Source organism: Lithobates pipiens, unplaced genomic scaffold, assembly GCF_037356315.1.
Source record: "Lithobates pipiens isolate NorthernLeopardFrog02 unplaced genomic scaffold, aLitPip1_a1.2 Scaffold_19, whole genome shotgun sequence".
Taxonomy (NCBI): domain Eukaryota; kingdom Metazoa; phylum Chordata; class Amphibia; order Anura; family Ranidae; genus Lithobates; species Lithobates pipiens.
This window is the reverse complement of record NW_027507764.1, coordinates 574404402-574424361: the sequence shown is the minus strand read 5'-3', so window position 1 is coordinate 574424361 and position 19960 is coordinate 574404402. Positions and strand designations below refer to the sequence as shown.

The 19960-nt window shown below is 40.2% G+C and overlaps 1 protein-coding gene across 1 annotated transcript in view; it reads left to right on the top strand.

Moving 5' to 3' along the window:
• Window positions 1-19960, top strand: part of LOC143998112 (collagen alpha-1(XXII) chain-like) — a 393374-nt gene that overhangs the window by 231488 nt on the left and 141926 nt on the right. The window contains exons 7-12 of the mRNA XM_077493857.1: window positions 3569-3844; window positions 3951-4031; window positions 8284-8400; window positions 11482-11517; window positions 11716-11778; window positions 12434-12472. Of these exons, the coding sequence (XP_077349983.1) occupies window positions 3569-3844; window positions 3951-4031; window positions 8284-8400; window positions 11482-11517; window positions 11716-11778; window positions 12434-12472 (612 nt within the window). The remainder of the gene's footprint in view (window positions 1-3568; window positions 3845-3950; window positions 4032-8283; window positions 8401-11481; window positions 11518-11715; window positions 11779-12433; window positions 12473-19960) is intronic.

Genomic DNA, 19960 nt, shown 5'->3' with positions numbered 1-19960 from the left:
AGGTCCAACACACCCCCTGTAATTCAGAGACAGAGCTCTCCAATCAGCAAGGAACATGAGCTTTCCTGACTGGAGTTCTGACTCTAAGCCCTTGCACACACGGTCGGACATTCCGACAACCAAATCCGTCGGATTTTGTCAGACGGATTTTGTCCGAAACTGTTGCATACACACGGTCAGACAAAGTTGTCGGACAATCCAATTGTCAGAACGTGATGACGTTATTTTGTTACGACGGGACTACGTTCACGCTAGTAGCCAATAGCTTTGGTCTAGGAATTTGATCTGAGCATGCGTGGCACTTTGTCCGATCGGAATTCTCTACACATGATCGGACAAGGTCCGATCGGATCATGTTGTCGGAAAGTTTTATAGCCCAGCTGGAAAACTTGGTCCGTTGGATTTTCCAACGGAAACAGTCCGATGGAGCCCACACACGGTCGGATTATCCGACAACACGGTCCGATCGGACATTTTCCGTCGGAATGTGCGACCGTGTGTACAAGGGCTAATGCCGTGTACACATGACCAGACTTTTCGGCAGACTAGGTGCGACGGTCTTCCCTACTGACTTTTCAGCGGAGTTCCGACGGACTTTCCGAACGAATGGACTTGGCCAAACACTTTCACACCAAAGTCCGACGGATTCAAACATGATGACGTACGACCGGACTAGAATAAGGAAGTTCATAGCCGGTAGCCAATAGCTGCCCTAGCGTCAGTTTTCATCTGTCGGACTAGCATACAGACGAATGGATTTTTCGACCGGACTCGAGTCCGTCGGAAAGATTTGAAACATGTTGTAAATATAAAGTCCATCTGATTTTTCGACAGCGATGAAGCCCACACACGATCGAATTGTCCGGCGGATTCATTCCGTCGGACCTTTGCTGTCGAAAAGTCCGGTCATGTGTACACAGCATTAGGCCCCATTCACACTTGAGCATTTTGTAGCTTGAAGCCTAAAGCTACAAAATGCTTGAGGGGAAAAAAATCCATTATTCACCATGGAAATGGTTCACATCTCCACTCCAGGTCGCCTTAAAGAGGAAGTAAACCCTGATGGGTTTACTTCCTCTTTCATTCCCTGTAAAGGCAAAGCATAATGGACTACTATGCATCGCATAGTAGTCCATTATGTGTCACTTACCTGACACAGGAGCCAGCGAAGTCACCGCTGTCCCCTGTAGTTCCGAGCGTCCATCTTCTTGGTGGGTCTCCGTGGGTCTCGCTGCTCCGGCGCTGTGATTCGCCGGAGCAGCGATGACGTCACTCCTGCGCATGCGCACAGGACCCGAGACTCGCGGCATTGCCGTCATCGACAATGCCACGCTCAGTGCACCTGCGCGCCGCTGTCTACGGCGCATGCGCCGTAGATAGCGGTGCCCGTCTTCGGGCAAATATCTCCTAAACCGTATAGGTTTAGGAGATATTTCTTGGACCTACAGGTAAGCCTTAATCTAGGCTTACCTGTAGGTCAAAGTGGTTTGTAAGGGTTTACAACCACTTTAAGCTCAAACAAGTTCTGGACCCTTTTTTGTCTCTCGAATCGGGCAGATTTGGGCGTTTTTGGAGCATATTCACCCAGGAAGCAGATGAAAAAAATCTAAAAACATAGCAACAAATGATGAAACAGAAGATCATTTTTCCTATTGGCTAATAAAAAAAAACCGCCAAAGCTCAAAAACGGCAGAAAACGTTGCATGGAAACCCACAAATACGCACGACACAACGCCTGCAAAAAGCTCAGACGCTACGCTCAGGTGTGATTGGGGCCTAATTCAGCAAGGGGTATGTCAGACCTCTGCGGGGAGACCATTGCTTCCACATAGAGAGCAACAACACTTTTCTCCAGTATGCTGGCAGAGGACAGGATTTTCTACTTTTCTTCTAGAAAAAAAAAAAAGCAACTGTAAAACTTTCCACATGTTTTGGTGCACCTAGAATGTATTTAGATGATTAAAACTGAGAGAGTAGAAAAGGGGATTGAATAGCCATGGTAGAGATCCTTGTTAGTGCAGTAGTTTGGCAATAGAATTGAACAATGTTAGAATAAGTCAAAGAAGATAATGGATTGGGATCATGTGCACACACCTCTGAGGTTGCAAGATACCCTTAATAGGATTGAGCAACCTACAGAGAGAATATGTGGAGAACATTGCTGTCTTCAGACAGAGGGTGGCCATGCTCAATGCTCATTAGGGGGGCACAATCTAAGTGTAATAAAAAAAAAACATATTTATTGGAGTGAAAGGTAATTGGCAACTTACACAAACAATAAATGAAGGCCTCTGGTGGTAATCTTCAGCATGGCAAGACACCTTGATACAAGCGAACACACTAGTTGGGCTACTGGGTAACCTGTAGAGCCAAGAAGACACACCAGGGGGTGCCAGACTAAGTGCAGTCAATTACAGGAAGTATTAGGTGCATGTAAATTAGCAACTCACATGGTACATAAGAAATAGCCCTTTTTGTAGATCACCGTGGTCAGCAGCTGACTCTCTAGCATGTAGAACATGGAGTCTCTTCTGTAAAGCCTTGCCTAGCCTTGTTGCTCACAAGTAGAGCCAAAACCCAGATGTGATGGAGGAAACAGAAAACAAAAGGATTGCTGCCAAACTTCTTTGGGGTACAGACTTGACTGGCAGTTACATTAAGGGGGGTGGGGCTACAAGGCCACCCAAGCTTCTTTTTCAAGCCAAAGTATTGGTTTCTGTTCCTCCATCAGATCCAGTATTTGGTGCTGCTCACTTCTGTCTCTAAGGAGGTGCTGAATCAAGTGTCTGAGGCCAGCAAGAAGTCACCCCAGATGTTGCAATTGGGCTTATGGACTTTTTGCTGAACTCCTTATATTTATCAGTATACACCTGACCCTTATTGCTCCATATACCCCCCCCCCCCCCCTTTTCTATTTATTTGATCCTGTTGCAAGCAGTAATTGCAGAGTTTGGCTCCAAATATTTGAGTGGAGATCTGCATAGGTGCCTGTGAAGAAAGGAGATGCTCGCAGAAGGAATTTGTCAACGGTATTGGTCCTGTACCATACCTATTAAAAAAGTCAATGCATCTCCTTCCATAACGGGTGCTTGTGCATGTCTCCACTCTTCTGGAGAGGCTTTCCAGAAGGTTTGGTAGTGTATCTGTGGGAATTGGTGCCCAATTAGCCAAAAGAATATTTGTGAGATCAGTTGATGGGGTTCCACTTCATCCCAAAAGGAGTTTAGTAGGGTTCAGGTCAGGGCTCTGTGTAGGACACTCAAGTTTGTCCACACTAAACTCATCAAAACATGTCTTTATGGAGCTGGCTTTGTACACATGGGTATAATCATGCTGGAACAGAATAGTTCCTTCTCCAAACTGTTACCACAATGTTGGAAGGGCACAACTGTCTAAGCCATCTTTAAATGCCATAATGTTAACAGTACCCTTCACCGAAAACACCTGAATTCAAATATTTGGAAGAGAGGTTCCCAAATGCATTTGACAGTGTATAAAGCTACCAGTTGCCAGCTGTCTAAACTTTGGATGCATGAACCGATAATGCTTTTCATGTTTGGTCATACAGGTCTCACTGAGGCTGGATGGAGAGAACAAGGCTTTGGAGTACAGTTCAGTGGGTGTCACAAAGGACGCGGTGAAAGCCAACTTTCGAGGAACCCAAGTTAGCGAGCTGTTCGATCGTAACTGGCACAAGATTGCCATCAGTGTGCAGGCAAAGACCGTCACCTTGTACATCGACTGCAAGCTGGTCTTGACTTTGCCCATCGAAGAACGTGAGAACATTGACATCCAGGGGAAGACAGTGATCGGAAAACGTCTATATGACAGCGTCCCTGTTGATGTAAGTCGAAGCTTCCTGGCAGAGGATAAAATGTATATTTAACTATGGACAGTCTCCTATTTTATGCGCAGAACCCGTGAGCTAATCGTCTATGTTTACCTTCCAGTTTGACCTCCAACGTATCGTCATCTACTGTGACTCAAGGCATGCTGAACTGGAGACCTGCTGCGATATCCCTAGTGGACCTGTATGAACATATATTTTATATAAATATATATATTTATACTGTGTATACTGTATATTTTTTAATAGGTTATGATACATTGTATCACATACATGTAACTTAAATTGCTGGATTTTTTCTTTAAATTATTTTTGCTGTAAAAAATATCTGTTCTAAAAATCAAGGAAGAAAAAAAAAAATCTGTTAACTCCCTGGATCAACTTTTAACAATGTTAAATCTTATGGGAGTAAAAAATCATCCCCACCATCAGGGGCTCCTGTCAAGTCCTGTACCCTATGACTTGGTGTGAGCCTTTCTGCCACATTCTTGCGGCATTACTTTCCTCTTCCATATGTGTTGGATGAACTGTTTTAGATATTGTTTGTCTTCTTACCAGTCCGCTGCTGTTTTGACACATTGCTGTAGGACTTCTTGTATTTTAGACATGTGCAATTCGTTTTGTTTCAAATTAGTTTTTTTTTTTTTTTTTACGGATTTCGATAAATTCATTAATTCGTAAATATCCGAATTAACGAAAACCGTTTAACCACTTCCCCTCCGGCCGTCATTCTGCTATAGGCCGGTGCGGGTGGTTCAGTTATCCTGACTGGGCGTCATATGATAACAGCCGCCGCACGCCTGTGGGGATAATTTATTATTAGTTATTTGTTACCTTCCATTTGTTTAGCTATGGCATTCGTTATTTCGGTCAATTTGTAATTTTTTTATATAAATTTGTAAGGAAAGTCCAATATATATATATATAGTAATAGTTACGTTCTATTATTAGTTCCAAAATTTATTTATTTTTTTCTAATTGACGTATTTCCTATTATTTTTGAATTTCCAAACTTCCGTTTTTTTTTTAATTTCCAATTTTTTTTTAATTTCCGAATTTTCTGATTTTTTTCTGAATTACCTATTTCTTTTGAATTTCCGAATTTTTTTCTCGAATGTATGATTTTCTTCAAATCTTTTTCAGATTTATAATTTTTTTTTCGAATTTATGATTTTTTTTCAAATTTTTTCAAATTTACGATTTTTTTCAAAATTTGTCAAATTTATGTTTTTTTTAAAAAAAAATTCTAAATTTACGAATTGCAGTCATAACGACTGACCCAAAAAAGAAAGAAAGAAAAAAAACGAATGAAATAAAAATGAAAAAAAATGTCAGCATTTGTTTTTAATGGAAACAGGAACACACAATGGAAATGACATCATAACACTAATATCAACTCAAGCATAATACTGATGCATAGTGGAACAACTAAACATTACAGTATAATATGAGGCTAGGTGTATATACAGTATTCTGTACATACTGTATATATACTGTATATACTATAATATATGAAACACAGTCAGTGGGCACAGGACATATACAAGTTTTTTAGCAGGATCAACTGTATTTTTTTACACTTTTTAAATATATATATCAAAACACTTTCAATTACTAATTATTATAATACAGGATTTGTTTAATACCAACAGTTCGCACACCCCTTTACAAAATAAAGATAGACCGTACAATTACAGCACAATTCAGTATAAGACGGTTTTAGAGGGCCTTACTCATAAGAACTTAAAATCCAAAAGGGACAAATATTTTTTTTTGTTGGGGGGGGGGGGGGGGATGAATTGATGGAGAACGTAAAAGTTGAGTTGCTAGGTGGAGGTAGAATAGGCTTCTCTGAAAAGATGAGTTTTTGGGGAGGACAGAATAGGACAGTGATGGCGAACCTTGGCACCCCAGATGTTTTGGAACTACATTTCCCATGATGCTCATGCACTCTGCAGTGTAGGTAAGCATCATGGGAAATGTAGTTCCAAAACATCTGGGGTGCCAAGGTTCGCCATCACTGGAATAGGAGATAGCCAGACAGAGTTGGGTAGAGGGTTCCAGAAGATGGTGGAAGTTCTGGAGAAGTCCTGGATGTGAGCATGGGAGGTGGTGACAAGGGAGCTAGAGAACCGGAGGTCTTGAAGCGGATAGGATGGTTTGGCTGATATTTTCAGACAAGGTTGATGATGTAACTGGAGCGGCAGAGCTGTGGGTTGAGTTGTATGTTATTAGCATCTTTAGTTGTATTCGTTGGGCGGGCAGAAACTAGTGGAGGGATTGGCAGAGAGGGGTGGTGGATACTGATCAATTGGTAGGGTGGAGCAACATTCATGACAGACTGAACGGGGGGATTATCCATGTCCAACGAGGAGGAAATTGCAACAGTCGAGAGATAAGAGATAACAATGGAGTGAATTAGTAGCTTAATGGTGTAGTTGGTTAAAGAGGGGTACATGTTACGGAGGTGGCGGTGTCAAGATTTGGACAGTGGTTGGATTTTGGGCTGAATGAACAGAACAGAGACCAAAATTGCCTCCAAACACCAGCAAACAGAAAATACAGCAAACAGAAAATGCAGCAAACGTGAAGGTACAAGTGAACCATAATCCAAAGATAAAATACTTAACAAACTAACTAGACTACAATATATACACAATGAGGAACACAGATCACAGGGTAGAACTGGAGATACAAGGAATGGAGTGCAGGGCAAGATCAGGAGTAGGACATAAGTGAAAGCATGGACCTGGCTTGCAGGCAACACACTAAAGCGAGAGGCACTAGTAGAGGAGGAACTAAATACCCTCTAAGCAGCCAGCACCAGATGGAGACTGGTTACTGGGATCTGCTGGCTACTGGGAGACACCCCTAGTAGACACCACAGAACTACACTATAACCTTCTGCCTAGGGAACCACAGTGCCACCAGCAGATAATCTGGGGGGAGTGGGGGGAAGGATAGTTGTATGAGGAAATATTATGGCCTCAATTATGGAAAGATTGAGTGGTGTGGCAGGCATACTGATGTCTGTTAGCAATTAAGCAATGTTTGAGGAGATTGATGGGCTAAGCAGTACGGGTGAGTGGAGAGGAATATTTTGGTGAGTAGAGAGATAGATTTGGATGAGTAGAGAGAGTTGGGTGTCATTAGCATAGAGATTGGAAACCATAGAAGACCATCAACTGACCCAGAATGGAGGTGTAGACAGAGAAGAGAAAGCCTTGGGGGACCTCTGCTGGGCTTCTTCTTGGCCTGTATATTTAACAGACCAAAAGTGTGAAAATAGGAAAAGTCCATTGTTAGTATTTTACATACACTTTAATTTGTGTTTCCGTTTTTATCAACGGTAACCCATACAATCATCCCCCAAATCATAAATCTAGTCCCCGTTTACTGTCTTCTGCTAAATTACCACATGATAATTGACATGTGTAATTAGTTTAGTTCCAAATTAGTTTTTTAACGAATTTTAACAAATTTGTTAATTCCGAAATTTACGAATTTCTGAATTTTTCAATTTCTGACATTTAGAATTTCCGAATTTTTCAATTTCCGAATTTTCTAATTTTCGAATTTTCGGAAATTGGAAATGTCAGAAATTTGAAATTTGAAATTTGGAAATTAGGAAATTAGAAAATTTGAAATTTCATAAATTAAAAATTTGGAAATTTGAAAATCCAAAAATAAGAATGAAAATTTGAAAACCCAAAAATCCGAAATAATAACTAATAATATAAAATTATAGTTATTGGAATTTACTTTCAAATTTGGCTGTTAGTGAATATAACGAGTATGAATTTATCCGAGGTTATGAATTATCTGAAATATCGAATGCCGTATCTAAAGTAATTGAACATAATGATCTAATAAATTCCAATACCTATAATTTAAGTTATTGTTAGTTGGTTATTATTTTATTTTTTTATTTTTATTTTATTATTTTATTTTCTCTTTTTTTCAGAAATTTCAGAAAATTCAGAAATTCGAAAATTTGGAAATTTGAATATTCCGTAATTTGAAATTTCGAAAATTCTGAAATTCGAAAATGAGAAATTCCGAAATTTGAAAATTCGGATTTTCAATTTCCAAATTTCGAATTTTTGAATTTCAGAATTTTCTAAGTTTCAGATTTCCGAATTCTCAAATTTTCGGACTTCAAAAAGCTAAAAAAATTTCCAAATTCCAAATTTCCAAATTTTCGAATTTCGAATCTTCGATTTCAAAATTTTCGACATTTTGAGTCTTGAATTTACGAATTTTCTAATTTCCGAATTTTGAATTTTCCAACTTTCAAATTTCCGAAAAAAGCAAAAGAAACAAATGAAACGAAACACATGAACGCATTTTTTTGTCAGTGCACATGTCTAATGATGTATTTAGCTATGCACTTAAATTCTATTTTGAAATGTGATATCATTCTTATTATTTTTTAGTGTACGACGACTGTAGCCACAGTGCCCCCAGTGATCATACCAACACCCACACCAGTGGAGCACAGGGGAACTGAAAACAGCACCATCAACTGCTCCCACTGCCCATTCGGGGAGAAGGTATAGTACATTGTAATTTCTTCTTCCAGGAGAAACCATTGGTTTAATGCTAGTAAAGTGATGGAAGTAGCCCCGCTATGGTTGTGTATATCCCGCTGTCTATAAAAAATATTGTACATTCATATACAATAATAAATTATATTAATTGTGTATAACAATTGGAGTTGAATCTTCTGCTATCGTGTGAGGTCAAAGGCCCCTTAAAAACTAAATTAAACTTAGTGCTTCTTCTATAGCAAACATATGTGCTAAATAAACATATATAAAGTGCTTGTGCAATTTCTAGTCCATCATAATGCAATAATAAGCAGACATGTGCATTCGTTTTCGTCCGAGTGCATTTTTGTCCGAACTTCAGGTATTTTCATTATCGTTTTAACAAACGATAACGAACGTGCAGAATCCGAAAAACCGAAAAGATCCGACATAAAAAAATGCTTTATTTTCATTTTCTTTGCGACAACAGTTTGATATAGATAGGAGATTCTAGATGACGCTAACAATAGCGATCTGTGTCCATCGAACCTGTGGTCCAATGTGCCTAACCTTAGCTCTATTAGTCCAAAATTATTCTACATAGAGAGAAAAGATTTGACATAGAGAGAAATGATTCAACATGGAGAGAAAAGATTCGACATAAAGAGAAAAGATTCGACATAGAGAGAAAAGATTCAACATGGAGAGAAAAGATTCAACATGGAGAGAAAAGATTCGACATAGAGAGAAAAGATTCGACATAGAGAGAAAAGATTCAACATGGAGAGAAAAGATTCCACATAGAGAGAAAAGATTCCACATAGAGAGAAAAGATTCAACATGGAGAGAAAAGATTCAACATGGAGAGAAAAGATTCCACATAGAGAGAAAAGATTCCACATAGAGAGAAAATAGCAAGAAAAGGTCCAATGTGCCTAACCTAACTCTATTAGTCCAAGATTATTCAACATAGGGAGAAAAGATTCAACATGAAGATTCGACGAAGTCAAATGCTCCGCCCATAGGCTATGGAAGAATTCTAAGGTTGGTTCACTAGTAATAATAATTAATAAATATAATTATTACTAGTGTCATACAACATTAGAATTCTACTATAGCTTGTAGGCAGAACACTCGGCCAGAAATGTACGATGGAGGCATCATACCGTTTAGCTGCTCCGTCGAAAATCTTATTAGAACATTCGTCAGACACCATAAGCCTTCAATGACAGATTCTACATTAATTATTTCGGATTTTCGGACAAATGCAATTTTTAACGAAACAAAATAAATTAAAAATGAATTTCGGGAGTAAATAAATAAATGTATTTTTCGGACGAAAATGAAATTCTGAAACAAAATATTTCAGTGTGCACATGTCTAATAATAAGTGAAAAGTCCACCCATGCAAGCAAGGTGCCAAATGTGAAGACTCCAGTGTCACGCTGTGCTCACCTCCTGAGTCCCCAGTCATTGGCAATACGATTCAAAACCACATGAGGTCTTTGTCCGGCATTAGTGGATGAATCTACCTCCTTCCTTCTCCTCCATTTACAAGGTTCCCATCATAATGGTATAAGGTGTACCTCCTCCGGAGATCCCCGGTGTCTCCACTCCACCCTCTTCCGGCCGCTATGGCAGTAGCAGCTGTAGCTCTCCCACCTCTCGCGAGATCCACGCACCTGTCCCTTATGGTGCCAGTGGGTGGGTTGGGCAAGGGACAGGTGCATGTATCTCGGGAGAGGTGGGGGAGCTGAAGCTGATACTGCCATAGCAGCCAGAAGAGGGTGAGGGCTGAGCGGAGACACCGGGGATCTCCAGAGGAGGTACACCTTATACCACTATGATGGGAACCTTGTAAATGGAGGAGAAGGAAGGAGGTAGATTCCTCCACTAATGCAGGACAAAGACCTCATGTGGTTTTGAATTGTATTGCTGGTGAGTGTGGACTCGTGAGGTGAGCACAGCGTGGCACCGGAGTCTTCACAAGCAGGAATCTACTACATTTGGCACTTTGCTTGCATGGATGGACTTTTCACTTATTATTGCACAATGACAGACATCCCAACCTGCAATAACTCATTTCAGGGAGGTGGAAAACTCAGGAGGAGAACGGAGGGGGGGTGGCGGAGGAGGACAGGGGGCTGAAGGATAACAGGGAGGGGGGAGGAGGACAGCGTGCTGGAGAAGCAAAAGCTATTTTTTTTGGCTTACCAATTCTTAGATGTGATGGCTACATTGGTTTTCTTATTTAGGCTTTGTTTCTTCTATTTCCATCTGGAGATCCGGACAGTCAGTCCGTTGTTTTTCAAAAGGACAGGTTTTCTTCCAGATATATCCGTTACAGAGATGAGACAAACCATTTAACACTAGCTGGGGTGCTTACACGGTCAGATTTTCCGAGGGAAAATGTTCGATGGGAGCTTTTTGTCAGAAATTTAGACCATGTGCGTGCTCCATCAGACATTTTCCATTGGAATTTCCGACACACACAGTTTGAGATCTGGATCTCAAATGGCCAAGAAATCATAAATTCTGACAGGGTATGTAAACTTATGAGCACAACTGTGTGTATATATATATATATATATATATATATATATATATATATATATACCGTATATATGTTCTTTAGTAGCTACAGAGGATCTAAATCCACTTTGTGTGCATCAAATGTCTTTGCAAACTCAATGACATCGACAACATCACTGTGCTGCATATAGCCTGCTCTGCACAGCAGAGCTATGGGAGTGGCCCAGCAGGCTCCACCCACTACAGGTAACTACAGTAGGAGGCGGAGACCAGACCAGTCCCCCTGCACAAGAAGAGAGAGCAGCAGTGAGCGGTCTTTATTACAGGAACCCAAATTTTCACACTGGATTACTGCACAGATCTGGAAGACATACACAAAGCACACCAAGACTTTATAATAATACACATGATGAATAGATTTAGACAATATTTACTTATCCCGGAGTTCAGCTTTAAGGAAACACTGAAATAATAGCTTAAAATATCTGCTCACTACAAATTTACTTCACACCTTCTTTAGTATGTTGTCCAATGCATGCTAGAAATGTAATGAGTGTTTCTTCTGTGTTTTAGGGTGACATTGGTCTTCCTGGTCCTTTGGGCCCCAAGGTAAGCCTTGTATAACATGCAGCGTTCAGTAAACCTTTCCTGGGAATAATGCAGGGGCTTCTATTGTCTGGCTGATCCGCTGGCTCCAATACCTTCTGAGTCTCTGACCCCCAAGCCTGCCAGTCTACAGAGTTCTAAATAATTGGAAGGATATTACATAAAGCAGTAAAAATGCTGATTACACTTTTTCTTTCGCAGGGAGAAATCGGAAGTCCGGGGCCTGTCGGACCTCCAGGTCTGAAAGGAGAGAAAGGAGAGTCTGTAAGTTTATTAAGTAACTTGTTAATTGTACAACAATTTTCTATTAACTCTGTGGTTGGTGCTGTGCCTCCTTCTAATGGGGGGCTAGTATAGTGGCTTGAGGATTAAAATGAAGGGAGTTGAGTGTGTGTTAGGTCGGCTATAGGGATTAGACATGTGTAATACCTTTCTTAGCGAATCGAAATGCGGACAAAATTTTTGTTATTCGGGGATGAGGTTGTGTCCAAATCTCCAAATCGCAATAGTAAAGAATTTCAACCAATCTAAATTAAACTGTAACAAAACAAAATATTGCAATCAAATAATGAATTCTCAATATTCCAAAAGGATATTGAATTTGAAAAAATGTGAAAATTAATTTGAAAAATTTGAAAATTAATTTAAATTAAAAAAAAAAATTAAAATGGATTTGAATTAGAAAAACTTGAAAATTAATTTAAATTAGAAAAATTTGAAATGAATTGGAATTTGAAAATGAGTTTGAATTTGGAATAGAAACATATTGCAATACAGTAAATGTGAAACCAGGCGATGATAAGAATAGAATAGAAAAAAATATATACCTTTCCCTACGCTATCCAAAAATTGGTTTGAGGTAAACTTTAAGGACATATTGGGAATATGAATGCTAAATATATCTGTTTTCTTTCCACAGGGTAGAAGTATTTCAACAAAAGGAGACAAAGGTGACCAGGTAAATCGTTTTGATCCTCCAAGACATTTTTGGAAAGAAATTAACAAAAAGGGTTATGATCTGGTGCCTAGAATGCTATATAAGTTTATAAAGTTGCGTTATTTAAATAAACATAAAAAAAAAACATAAAAAGTCCGCAAGTCATGTATTGTCGTATCCGAGGTGAGCTTCACCACCATCCACCACCTTGAAGTGTGATCCGGTGCATCAACCCCACCACCTAAGGCTGAAACGCTTGCTTACCAAATTATTTGGACATCTCATTACAAAAGGTCACAAACACTTGTGGCTCCATACCCAGCCAGGGCCTTTGTACTTCAGAGGGTCTTCCAAGTTGGCACATCAATCCTCCCAACACGATTATCATCGGATTTCCCCAAAATAGAAAATGCTCCACATAGTGTAAAATTCGGTAAATTTATTGCACATAAAAAGGTTGCACTTACAAGATGCAAATAAAACACCTTAATTTGTATGTGTAGGCCGGCACACATACACGAAAAACCCATCTTTCTGGAACACAAGAGTAATGGTGACGTTACTCTCGCGTTTCGTCATATGTTGAGATCGTCCAGGGGCACGGGCAGCGAATTGCATTAAAATACCATACAGGTTAACCACGCCTCGATCTGAGCCTCAGATGGCAACTGCAAAGCTCTATACAGAGCTACATTATAACCAAGCCTTGCTTTCAGTTACAGGAAGAAAGAAACTGAAAGCAAAGCCATAGACGAAGCAAAATATTAACCAAGCCTCACTTCCAATTACAGGAAGGAGGTCAGTTCTTTTAAAAAACATAATGTGCTTAAAAAACTCTTATTTGTAGGTAGCCATCCGACAAACATCTAGCTCTGATGGGCACCATCTCCCTTATTAGACGCTCATTTTTTTATATCAAAATCAAAAAGGGTCAAAAACTCTTTTTCAAAAATCTCCTGTGAATATTTAAAAAAATATATTAATACCATCACTGTTCAATTACAGTGCCAGTATGACTTTAAAACGATCCATCATATAATTCATATTATTATTTAAACCTCAAATTCTTTCATTTAGATCTCTCCAACTTTTACAGAGATCACCACGATTAAATCAATGGGTCCACATTAAAGTAGCCCCCTGCGTAGCCTAGAATGCTATGCCTCCATCCCTTATATCTATATACACAACCAAAACAAATGCCCATGGGACTTTAAATTGCATAACATTAGAGAAATTTTGTATAAAGCATTGATTTTTTTTTTTTTAACATTACAATTATAACAATCTGGTTGATTATATTAAAGTACACATTGTGGTGCCAATTTATCCATACACATAATACCTGTCAGAAACCATGAATCATGAGACAGAAGCACAATTAAATCACACTTGTTTATTAAATAAAAATAAAAAGGTAAATAGAAAAAGTGTAGTCAAAGCATAGGCAGAGTCCAGTAACCGGATAGAATAGTCAGCCAGGCCAGAGTTCAATAACCAGATCGGGTAATCAGCCAGGCCAGAAGTCAGGGATCCAAGTGGAGCAACAGCAAGCAGGGACGGGACCAGAAGGGATGTCAGCAAGCCAGTTTTTAAACAGAACCGCAGGAGATGGTTTCTTGTGATGTGACCAAGGCAAAGGCAGAGATGAAGTGAGATTTACAGCTTTAAGGGTCCTTTCACACGGGGCGGATCAGTTCTGATCCGCCCCGTGGATGTCCGTTTGCTCAGCGGGGATCACTCCGCCGATCCCCGCTGAGCAGGGAGATGACAGCTCCGTCTCTGTACACTGCGCAGGGACGGACCTGTCACAGTGCCGCTCTCCCCTATGGGAGATCGGATGACGACGGACCGCAGTGCCCGTCGTCACCCGATCCGATCCGCAAACGGATGGAAAAATAGCTTTTTCCTCCGTTACACTTTTTCGGATCGGAGCGGGTCGGATGTCAGCGGACATGTCACCGCTGACATCCGACGCTCCATAGACCTCTATGGAGCACCCGTTCAGGTCCGCCTGAAAAACTGACAGGCGGGCCTGAACGGGACGTAGTGTGAAAGGACCCTAAGTAGGCAGGTCAGACGAGCATGATCAGGGACAGCTGGTAACTGTGGAGAAAGATGAGAGCTGGCAATTAGCCAACAACTGAGCAGCCAGCCCAGACAAGGAAGGGCTAAGCCAGCCCTGACAATACCACAGGGTCAAATTACTTAAAAAGAGTGCATAATAAAAAGTTGATGCGTTTCGTGAATAACCCTCACTTCTTCAGGAGGAGATACCAGATTTTATATGGGTGGCATCTACACCGGAAGAAGTGAAGTGAGTGTGCCAGACCAAACCTCCAGAATGCAGGGAAAGCAAACAAATCTACAGCCTGTGCAATCTAGAACAGCCCAAAGGAATCAATATCTGCTCCATTAACTACAAAGAAGCCAAAAAGGACTACATTTACCTAACTCAAGCAACCTACCTAGGAGATATTATATATATATAGTGCCTTGCGAAAATATTTGGCCCCCTTGAACTTTTCAACCTTTTGCCACATTTCAGGCTTCAAACATAAAGATATAAAATTTTAATTTTTTTGTGAAGAATCACCAACAAGTGGGACACAATTGTGAAGTGGAACAAAATCTATTGGATATTTTAAACTTTTTTAGCAAATAAAAAACTGAAAAGTGGTGCGTGCAAAATTATTCGGCCCCTTTACTTTCAGTGCAGCAAACTCACTCCAGAAGTTCAGCGAGGATCTCTGAATGATCCAATGTTGTCCTAAATGACTGATGGTGATAAATAGGATCCACCTGTGTGTAATCAAGTCTCTGTATAAATGCACCTGTTCTGTGATAGTCTCAGGGTTCTGTTGAAAGCGCAGAGAGCATCATGAAGACCAAGGAACACACCAGGCAGGTCCATAATACTGTTGTGGAGAAGTTTAAAGCCGGATTTGGATACAAAATGATTTCCCAAGCTTTAAACATCCCAAGGAGCACTGTGCAAGCGATCATTTTGAAATGGAAGGAGTATCAGACCACTGCAAATCTACCAAGACCTGGCCGACCCCTCTAAACTTTAAGCTCAGACAAGGAGAAGACTGATCAGAGATGCAGCCTAGAGGCCCATGATCACTCTGGATGAACTGCAGAGAACTACAGCTGAGGTGGCAGAGTCTGTCCATAGGACAACAATCAGTCATACACTGCACAAATCTGGCCTTTATGGAAGAGTGGCAAAGAAGAAAGCCATTTCTCAAAGATATCCATAAAAAGTCTCGTCTAAAGTTTGCCACAAGCCACCTGGGAGACACACCAAACATGTGGAAGAAGGTGCTCTGGTCAGATGAAATCAAAATCGAACTTTTTGCCCACAATGCAAAACGATATGTTTGGCGTAAAAGCAACACAGCTCATCACCCTCAACACACCATCCCCACTGTCAAACATGGTGGTGGCAGCATCATGGTTTGGGCCTGCTTTTCTTCAGCAGGGACAGGGAAGATGGTTAAAATTGAGAAATTGGAAGATATATGCAGCCAAATACAGGACCATTCTGGATGAAAACCTGTTGGAGTCTGCAAAAGACCTGAAACTGGGACGGAGATTTATCTTCCAACAAGACAATGATCCCAAACATACAGCAAAATCTACAAAGGAATGGTTCACAAATAAACGTATCCAGGTGTTAGAATGGCCAAGTCAAAGTCCAGACCTGAATCCAATCGAGAATCTGTGGAAAGAGCTGAAAACTGCTGTTCACAAACGCTCTCCATCCAACCTCACTGAGCTCGAGCTGCTTTGCAAGGAAGAATGGGCAAGAATTTCAGTCTCTCGATGTGCAAAACTGATAGAGACATACCCCAAGCGACTTGCAGCTGTAATCGCAGCAAAAGGTGGCTCTACAAAGTATTAACGCAAGGGGGCCGAATAATTTTGCACGCCCCACTTTTAATTTTTTTATTAGTTAAAAAGTTTCAAAAATCCAATAGATTTCGTTCTACTTCACAATTGTGTCCCACTTGTTGGTGATTCTTCACAAAAAAAAAAAATGTTATATCTTTATGTTTGAAGCCTGAAATGTGGCAAAACGCTGAAAAGTTCAAGGGGGCCGAATACTTTCTCAAGGCACTGTATATATATATATATATATATATGTGTATATGTATGTATGTGTATATATATATATATATATATATATATATACACACAGTATATACACAACATAATATTCAGTGCTGTGAAAAAGCATTTGCACCCTTCCTGATGTTTTTTGCATACTTGTCAAACTTATATATATATATATATATATACACTTATATGAAGAGTACAGGTCTCAAAGTCTCTAAAATCGAAAGGAAAACTGAGCATCCAGCCCTACAGAGAGAGACTGTGTGCCAGCAGCTTTTTGCATGTCAGGTCTACTATTTTATGGGGATCCGAGGACAAGGTCCATGTTGGGATGTCAGTCATCATAAATACTGTATATCCCAACATCTTGACATGGACTCCAAGTGGGTCCATCGGGACTCTCGATCTATAAATCCCACCCCTGCTTTTCATTGCTGTCCCACCTCTTTGTAAGGCACCTCCCTTGTAATGGGCACAAAGGCTGGCTGCCAGGGCTTGTATTTTAAATGAATACTTCAATGTCCTGAATCACATAGAGTCATCCTTGTCCATTTTATAGATCTGAATATTAGATCACCATCACCCTTTTATATATCCAAACGTATTTGAAGTTTTCTTCATTTTAAGAGATACTTTGACACATCACACAGTTGTCTGTCTCCTTTGGCTCTTTTTCTTCTCTTTCTCTTGGTTTTTGAACAGCACAGCCATTTTTTTTCAGCTTTGACAAAATCACAAACTCTCCCCCCACCCCCCCCCCCGCCCCATTTATTCCGAATGACATTTTTTTTTTTGCGCAGTTTATTATTATCAGGCTTCGATTAGATAAGAGAGGGAAAGTGGTGTTTACGCTGAACATTATGTTAAGCGTAAAGTTACAAAAGTGATTTATTTGGGAGAAGGAGAGATTGATTGATGTGTCGGCGGAGGCACAAATAACAGCTACATAATGTTGGCGGAGATTCTAAACAACATGAGTCATGTTACATAGTTCCACTTACAAACTGCACCCGAGGGAAATCAAACAAGAGCGGCACAATCAAGTGTGCGACGTCTTCACATTAAACACTGTAAATAAACCAATTTTTAAAGCGTTTTTGCTTTTTAAAGTATAATGTTGATGATCTCAAGATGTTCCATCCTTCACATTGTTGTCTGTGTTTATAAATGGGCTTAAAATGTTTCATGCCGAGATGCTTCCATTCCATATTGATGCCTTTAAAGTAATTAATGCCGTTTATTTTGTTTCTTTTTTTTTTTGGGCTCTGTAAAGTGGGTCTCCAGGCAAATCCTACCAATTTTATGGCTGTGTAGGCATATGCATTGTGGGAGAAATGCGTTGCTGTGTAGCAATGGCATTCATTTTGTAATGCAATGTGCCACGATGCACAGCAACGCACCAGTGTGTTGTAGTACATTGCGTTAACAAGATTCTATAATAATTAATCCCCCCCCCCCCACAACACAGGCAGCCTCTGAGGCTATCACAACAACACTAGCAGCAACACTAGTATCACTATTAGGTTCTCACACTAACACAATAGCAGCAGATTATTAGGAAAAAGCTAAGTTGAACTGTAGCTTGCTTCACTATTGTTCTGCTGCTGTGCTTATGCTTAATAATAATTCGGGTTCTCTGACAAGTGACAATTCAAATGGACCAGCTAAGACTGACTGTCTTCTGAAATGATTCAGTGTGCGTCTCTCTGATAACAATCGTAAGGGAAAGTAAGTTGGCTGTACGGGTGTACTTAGTTCTAGCTATTTTACTGTTCCTCCTCTTTAGTTACAATCAGCCAATAACATTCACCACCATCATTATTTTTTTTACTTCCCCCACCCATTTCCAGAATCTTTTCTCTCTGTCGAATCTTTTCTCTCTATGTCGAATATTTTCTCTCTGTCGAATCTTTTCTCTCTATGTCGAATATTTTCTCTCTGTCGAATCTTTTCTCTCTATGTCGAATATTTTCTCTCTGTCGAATCTTTTCTCTCTATGTCGAATATTTTCTCTCTGTCGAATCTTTTCTCTCTATGTCGAATATTTTCTCTCTGTCTAATCTTTTCTCTCTATGTCGAATATTTTCTCTCTGTCTAATATTTTCTCAATATAATCTTGAACTAATGGAGGTAAGGTTAGGCACATTCGACCACAGGTTCAATAGACACAGATTGTTATTGTCAGAGTCACGTCGAATCTCCTATTCTATATCGAACTATTGTAACAACGAAAATGAAAATAAAGCATTTATTTATGTCGGATCTTTCGTTTTTCGGATTCTGCACTTCCGTTATCGTTTGTCAAAACGAAAATACCTGAAATTCGGACGAAAACGAATGCACATGTCTAATGGCTATACAGAGACACGCTGAGAAGCGCCACCTAGCTTTAAGTACACGTGACCATCAGGGTAAACCCACTGCGGGCAGTAGAACATAGTCAGTGTGAGAGGTAGGGTCACAGTGCAATGCAACAATGAGTAAACATCAAGCAAATTGGGGAAAATTGGCAACAGAGACACATGAAATATTAGTTTAAGTGTACGGGACGGAAGCCATGAGCAGAAAATGTGTTTACGACTCATCTAAACGCTTTCGCGACAGGAAGGAAACTGAGAATGAGCCACGTTCAGGTTGGCCATCAACAAGCAGAACCCAAGACATGATCGAGCAGGAGCAACAAATGCTGACATGAGATCAGGGACTGACTCTACAATTGATGGTAGAGGAATTGGGCATTAGCAAGGACACCATTGCCCACGAAGATTTGGGTGCGAGGAAAATCTGTTTCTGGTTTGTGGCGCACAAGTTGACAGACGAACAGAAAGCAGAATGGATGGAAACCTCTGGAGATTTCATTACCATGCATGACCAGGAGCCATCCTTTCTGCGAACCATCATCTCAGAGGATGAGGCCTGGTGCTACCAGCTGGATAAGGAATCCAAGCGGCAAACGATGGAATAGCGCTCACCGTCTCTTCCCCACAAACCAAAAAGAGTTGCCTGCAAAGACCAAGGTCAATAAATCAGGAAAGGCACACGTTTTTTGGATGTGGCGGCAATCCAAGAATGTGTGTTTGCGGTTCTGCGATTAATTTCTAAAGGGGCCTTTGTTGACACTTTCCAGAAGCTTCATGAATGTTGCCAAAAGTGTGTTGTGAAGGATGGAGATTTTTTTGAAAGCCAATAAAGCATAGCTCTCAACTGTCCCTGATTTTGAGGGATTTTCCCTGGTTTGGACCAATGTCCCTCAGTCCCTCTTTCCCCCTCATTTTGGTCTGATCTCTATAGTTGTATATAAAAATCACTTTTTTCTTCCAAAAAGTGTTTCCCAGTGCTAAATACTAAATCCATTTTCTAAATTGCTGCATTTCCACATTTCAAAAG